We start from the raw sequence: 7,231 nt of genomic DNA, 5'->3' as shown, positions 1-7,231 counted from the left end.
TCATTGACTACCTGTACGGAGGGGTCGTTAGGGGTAACGCGTTTCTTCGGTCCAAGTCCTGTGACGTCCTTAACAATTTTCCAAACTTGTTTCGAGTCAAGGCCAGGTTTCGTGACTAAATTACTGTAATACATTTTTTTCGCTCTCCTCATCATCGTAACAGACTTATTCCTATAAAGCTTGAATTGACCGTGATAATAATTGTTTGTTTTGTTTTGCTTCCATTTGTGATAGAAGGAGTCTTTTTTCTTTAGAACCGCAAGTATATGATCAGTTATCCACGGGCACACAGCTTCTTCGTAGTTACGACGTGTGCATTCGCGCTTGGATTTCATTACGGCATTTGATACGCAGCGGATAAAATTTTCACACTCTATATTCACATCACTGTCGTACAATTTCACAAAATCAATGCTCTGCAAGAAGTTTCGAACGCAGGCGTAATTTACTCGAGTTCTTTTGTCTCTGGAATACGTTTTGCAATGCGGATATAAGTAAGTGCGTGGTAAACACATGAAAGTCGGACAGTGATCAGCAATAGCTATATCACAAACGCCAGCGCGTACAGTCATTTCATTGTTGCAGAACATATGATCAATAAGGGATGCAGAGGTCTGTGTTATACGAGTAGGTGAGGAAATAACGTTTTTAAGGTTAAATGACTGCATGAGAAGCAGGTAGTCGCACTCGGAACATCCATCTTTTAAAAGATCGATGTTGAAATCACCGCATATAACAAGTGGAGTATTGGTTGTCATTAGTGGGTTGAAGATAGTTTCCATATCCGAAAGAAAGTCCTTTACGCTTGCGTTGGGAGGCCGGTATACCACACCAATGTTAAGACCACAGCCGAGGTGTACAAAAAGAGATTCGACAGACTGCTTACTACATGAGCTATCTTTTACAACCTGGTAATCAACACTATTCTTTATGAAAAGCGATACACCCCCACCGCGTGATTGGCGGCACCTTGGTAAAGATATCATGGCATATCCGGGTATTTCAGCGGTTTCATTTTCCTTTAACCATGTTTCTGTAATTGCAATAATGTCATAATGAAAGGAGAATTGTGATAAATAGGAAAGAAGAAGGTCTAAGTTTTTATGTATGCTGCGGATATTACAATGCAAAATAGATATGTTTTCCCTTTCTATCCAGGTTTGCTCGATTTGCTTTACACAAACAGCCATTGTGTTAGAGAACTTGTCGCAAGTCTTCTGCACTTGTCACGTGAAGAACATGTGAGTTTTCAACTTTGCGCATCAAAATTTTTCCGTCTGACACCCACGTGAACTTCCATTTTTTCTCTTTCTTTGCTTTCACCGCCATTCCCAGCAATACTTTATTAGCAGGACATAAGTGCTCATTCACAAAAACGGGCGTATTGCCTTCAAAACCCAACTGAGAAACATTAAGCCTTTGCTTCTTTGCAACTTTCAGAATTTTATCCCGCACTGTACGGGAAAAAAATTTGACAATTATGTTCTGTTCATCTTTTTTCTTTGTAGGTACACGATGAATAACTTCGATGTCAGACTCGACCACTTCAGTGTTCAGGCATCCAGAAATCGTTTTCATGGTGGAGATGAGGTTCTCGTCCGCAACCACAGGAACACCCTTTATCTCCAGGTTATTTCGGCGACTGTATTGTTGCATATCAGTCAACTCTCTCCTGACTTTCTTTAATTCTGATGTCAAATGGGCGTTAGTACTCCTTATTGCCTCATTTTCTGCTTTAGTGACAGCAAGTTCTTTCCTCATCTCCACCATTTCCGATCTGAAACCCTCGAACTTTTCATTGATCAAGCTCATAGATTCTTTCAGCGATTGTAACTCTGTTTCAATCACCGTTTTCACCGTATCTTTCAGTTCTACATGCTTGGCATCAAAAAGAGCGGATAACTCATTCAGGGCCTTTGCTAGTTCCTTGATCGTTGAGAGAGAAAGTAAACTTTAATTAGACGAAAGGTACAGACGTCGGACTGTGGTAACGTGGCCCTGGCCTGCTATTCCACGCAGGGGAAAAAGAAAAAAAAGAATAGTAGAGGTTGAGTTCGAATGAAATGTGAGATAATACAATTATTTCAATGGAGGGCAGTTATTGGCGGTTATTTGCGCAATTCAGCTCCCCAAGGCAAGCAGAGCCAGATTAAAAAAAATTGCTGTGATTTAGCTCTGGTCAAACCTGGAGTGACGCGATAGCTGCAGCTGGCCGAGTGGAACTCGCTTAGTCGAATTGCAAAGTCAGTCTTTCGCCGCTGCGTTTCGCTGGGCGTTCCGTCTTCATATTCGTCCCTGGACGTGGATTCACTTCTCCTCTCCACTCCTCCCCCACTCGGTTTTGCCGGCGCGCCGCGACACCGGCATCTGCGACGGTGGCAACGGCGCTGCCACGCTGAAAGCTCGAAATGCTAGCGTAACGTAGGCGCGCACACCAGCTGTGTGCTCTGACGTCACTCCGCGCATGCGCACAACTGACGAGACGGGCGGCGTCTACTCCGCCGTCGGGGCAGTAGCGAGGCGCGCTGCGCGCACACCGGCTGCGGACTATGACGTCACTCCGAGCATGCGGACAGCTGGCGGAGCGGTGGTGCCACGGCTCAGCGCGCAGCCATGCTGATCTCGCGAAGTATTGCCGTAATGTAGCTATCGCTACAAAAGTAGAAACCTTTGCTCTGATCTGGAAAGCGCCAGCTACGTACAAGAAAGCACGCACAGACACACAACGAAGCACTAGTCACAACTGTTTCATTTTCGTAACAAACATCGGTATAAATGCCCACTACATGCTATATCATGCATATCAAAAGGTGCAGCAGCACTGAGTCCGTGCGTTCATGTATGAAAAGAAAAGAAAGCTTTTCCAATGCTAATTTGGAGTTCATCTTATCTCACCATGCGGCTAGTGCAACTTTGGTGCTGTTTGCCTACAGATCTCACCAGGCATATTTTATAAAGAAATACGCATTATTTTCGATAGCAAGAGTGACGCACATGCCTTCGTTATCTGGATGATACTATCGTTTCCGATACTGTTCACTCCCGAAAACCTTGACTGCGTTGTAGAGAATAGGATGTGCTGCTGCGTTTCCCAGAATGCCAAGATATTAGAAAATGTCGTCTCCAAGGGTGGCTGCCTCTAAGATCTCTGAGTGGACTTTTGGGTGTGTTCATCGAAAAACCCTTTCAGAATTTATTCCCCACCTTCCTCCAGATTATGCTTGACACAGCATCCCAATGGCGCGGATAAGGTGCAGACGCATTTGCCCACTTGCTATAAAGTATCCACCACGTATCCGTGCGGTATAGTCTGTTATACACTCGAAGCGATTTTTCCTCCTTTCATGGATAACGATGATAGTCTCCGGAGACAAAGCTTGGTGAGCAAAAAGTCTAAGTGCAGTTCAAGGAAACGGACAGAAGCACGAACGACATTATTCTTCCCTGTTCCGCTGTAAGTCACCCGCTTTGAATGCACGTTTGCTGCTTATATAAACTGTGTCCTTTTGTCATCGAGGTTCGCGAGAATATGCCAGAAGTGAAAAAAATAATCGGGTAAGGTTGTCTACGAGCAAGACTACCGTCGCTATCCGCGTGGTGACAAAGACTGCTGCTTCAAGAAGGCATAATTACAACGGAGCGATCGTAAACTCGGAATGCGGTGATGTAAATATGACGCTTTTTGAATCGTGTATGGGAGTGAGCTGAGTAGTGCGCGTAATGGCTATATGCAATTTTATATCGCGGTTATGTGTATATTGGTTTTTACTGTGCGGAAGCGAAGCAGCGCCTGAAGTGGGAAACGGCCGGACGTCTTCGCGGCACTGTGCATTTGGTTCCACCCGCTGCAGTGCCGCTCTGACCGCCAGAAACACAAAACCTCGCATCTGCAGCGGCCGCGAGGAAAGAAGAACGCGCTGATATGGCAACTGGAGTGTTCTAGTGTGCGTTGCCTTTATCAGGGAAGCCCCGGCTGCCAAGCACAGCGCATAAATACACTCGCAGCTCCATCGCATTTTTTGTGCGAATGACATCGTAATAACGGCGTTGTTAGTGTTTTTAGGCCTATTGTGGTAGTTTGATGGGACCAGGATTATTCCACCTGTACTTCGAGGGTATTGCACGTGGTTGGTCATCGCACTCGCTTATGGTGCTGTGGGGCCCGACCAAGTGCATAGATGAAACAGCGCAGGTGGTGGCTGCAGCGTCGCGTGGCTGGACAGTGGTCTGCAGCGGCTCGGATGCGCACCGTCAGTTAACGGGGATGTCTGGAGTCGGCTTAGACACGAGCAAAAAGGCCCCGAGAACTGCTAGTGTGATCCTTAATTGTTTTGTTGTGCTATTGAAGAATGGCACATAGCCAGGATAGGGAATGGCCAGACATGTAAATGTGAAAAAAGATATTGACTGCGTGACGACCTTCCTTTCTCCTCTTTCCGCTTCTACTTCTTCCTCTTGTTCACGCACTAGCGCCCTTTCCACAGCGTGACAATTACCCCCTTTTCAAAGATTTGGCCACAACTATTCTATAAGATGTTCGACCGTCGAAGCCGAGAGATGGCCCATCCCTACGGTGTGTAAAACGGTCATGTTTGCAGGTACTACACAGGATGCATTAGCAAATTCGCAGAGATGACACGTTAGCAGAAAAATTTACACTGCATAATCATGACAACGGAGCACAATCGAGCACTTGCTCAAGAAGCTCGAAAGACTAATAATAGAAGCGGAAGCTTCGCATGAGACTTAGGTAGTCAGCACCTGGAGTGTTAGTGTCTTTAGTGCATAATGCAGCAAAACAATATTTGTAGCAGTAAGCTGCACCGCATCAGCACCATCATCAACCTGGCTAACCTCACTGCACGACAAACGACTCTCCAGAATCTCTCCAAATAACCCTACCTGTCCCAGCTAGGAATCCACTCCGTTACCCTTAAGGACCGGCGGTCATCTTGCCTTCGCCCTGCTTTGCATGCCCTGTCCAAACCCGTCTCTTCCTCTTGATTTTGACTAGGATATCTCTGACCAGTGTTTTGATCTCGGACGCACTCTGCCCTCTTCCTGTAACCTAAAGTTACACCTACCATTTTCCTTCCCATAACTCGCTGCGTTGTCCTTAAGTTAAACATATATTAACCTCCGCGTTTCAGCCCCTTAGGTGAATAGCGGTAAGATACAGCGGTCATATACTTTTCTCTTGAATGATGTTTGTGAAATGCCATTCATGACACGAGAAAACCTGCCAAATGCGCCGCACCCTATATTTATTCTTCTAGGCTATATATAGTGGTTGGTTATACACTGCACATTCCTCTACCGCGTGACTGAAAGTTTAAATATGATATTTTCGAGCACAATTTAGGATTGTATGCTGATCATTTGGTTGATTGAAGTGTAAGGATGTCGATAAGCGATTACGTTAGTAAATACCTTATAGGCAACGGGCAGTAACCTGATCAGTCTGTAATTTTTCGACTCCTTGACGTCTCCTTTTTCTTGGATTAAAGAGATGTTGGCGCTCTTCCAAGTTTTTGGCACGCACGACGTCTTAAGGAATTGCGTATACAGGGCCGCTACTTTTTCTAGCTCAATCTCCCCTTCCTTCCTCAACAGATCTGCTGTTACCTGATGCTCACCAGCTGCGTTACCCCTTTTCATTGCTCTTAAAGTTTTATTTACTTCCTCTTTCGTTACTGGCGATACTGCCCAGTGCTGTGTTTCTGCCTCTCACATTAACTTCAGGTTCACTTTGCCTAATGTAGACGTTTGTGTATAACTCTTCGGCTATTATAACTATATCATCCATATTGCTAATGACATTGCACTTTTTGTCTTAACGCATTGATCTGATTATTGCTTATGCATAGTTATCTTTTCACTCTTTCAGGCTACCTCAGTTCTTTAGATTATGCTCGATTCTCTCTGTATTAAATTTGCTTATTTCGGCTACCCTGTGCTTATATATTAACGTTAATAGCTCTGCGACTTCTATTCCCTCTACGTGGGTAGACGCTTTCATTCTTTGGCGTTTCGTAGCCAGATCTTTCGTCTCCTGAGTTAGCTTGCAGGAATCCTGTCGAACCAACTTACCGCCTACTTCTGCTGCGCATTCCGTAATGAGAGTACGATTAATCACATGTTGAGCTAACTGTAAGTACTGGAGTGGCTAACGGCTTCACTGATCGGTGAACGACTTGCCATATAGGGAGATATAAAATTTCTCTGCCCCAAGACGTGTGCTACAGTGAAACATATAGCGCTAAGAAACCAGGACGAACAAAGAAAGAGAGACCACGAGCGCTAACTTTCAACTGAAGGTTATTCATTGCATGTGAAGTTCTTATACATGCTGAATATCGCAGAAATACTACCGGGCTATCATGCCCGGCATTCATTGAAAACTGGATGGCACCCCGTCGGCTTGCAATTCAGTGTTCGGCAAGGTTTTCTTTGCCGTTCTCCAAGTTCCTATTATGTTCTCGGAGTCCTTCATTAACACACCTACCAGTCTGACCAATGTAATATTTTCCACATGACAAGGGCAGGGAATATACGACGCCTTCTGCACATTCTACACGTTTCTTTTGGTGCCTTATTGTGCACGTTTATTTTTTAATAGCAAAGGGATCGGTCATCCTACAAAGTTTTCCCAGTTTATCGGGTGCTGAAAACACTACTTTGACTTCGGCATGCTGTCCGACTTTTTTCAGATTGTGCGAAATCTTGTGGATATACGGAAGCACCGCTACTCGTTTATATTTCTCGGGCAGGCTTTGACCTGGGGACTGTTTTTTTCCCATCAAACTTTCGGCTACTGCTACCAGGAGTGCACTCGGATAGCCTGCTTCTTGTAACCGTTCCACCTGCTGTTTGAAACTATTGCTCAACATGTGCTTGCATGACTTGTCCAGCGCTACCTTAAAGGTGGTTTTGACTATGCTTCGCTTGACTAGTTTTGAATGAGCTGATGTGTATGGAAGCAATGGTTTGCTAGTCATAGGAGCATAACTCCAGCATGTGCGATCTTCTGCAAATGTTAGCTTGATGTGCAAAAAAAAACGAATTTCATTCTTAGCTGGCATTTCATACGTCAGCTGAAGCGGTTTTAAACATTCTTTCAATACTGAGATTATCTCTGAGCATGCGTTCCGAAGGTCGTCCATGGTACCGTCGATGACGACCAGAAAATCATCAACATATCGAAACACTCTTTTTACTGTTGTACATTTAA

General features: G+C 44.8%; 1 protein-coding gene across 1 annotated transcript; it reads right to left on the bottom strand.

Moving 5' to 3' along the window:
- Positions 1 to 780: 780 nt before the first annotated feature.
- On the bottom strand, positions 781 to 1,920 carry LOC144097451 (uncharacterized). The gene has a single exon (XM_077630174.1). It carries the CDS (start codon positions 1,810 to 1,812, stop codon positions 1,195 to 1,197), a length of 618 nt encoding a protein of 205 aa, XP_077486300.1. The 5' UTR covers positions 1,813 to 1,920; the 3' UTR covers positions 781 to 1,194.
- Positions 1,921 to 7,231: the final 5,311 nt, after the last annotated feature.

This window comes from Amblyomma americanum, chromosome 7 (assembly GCF_052857255.1).
Source record: "Amblyomma americanum isolate KBUSLIRL-KWMA chromosome 7, ASM5285725v1, whole genome shotgun sequence".
Taxonomy (NCBI): Eukaryota; Metazoa; Arthropoda; class Arachnida; order Ixodida; family Ixodidae; genus Amblyomma; species Amblyomma americanum.
This window is presented reverse-complemented; position numbering and strand designations above follow the sequence as displayed.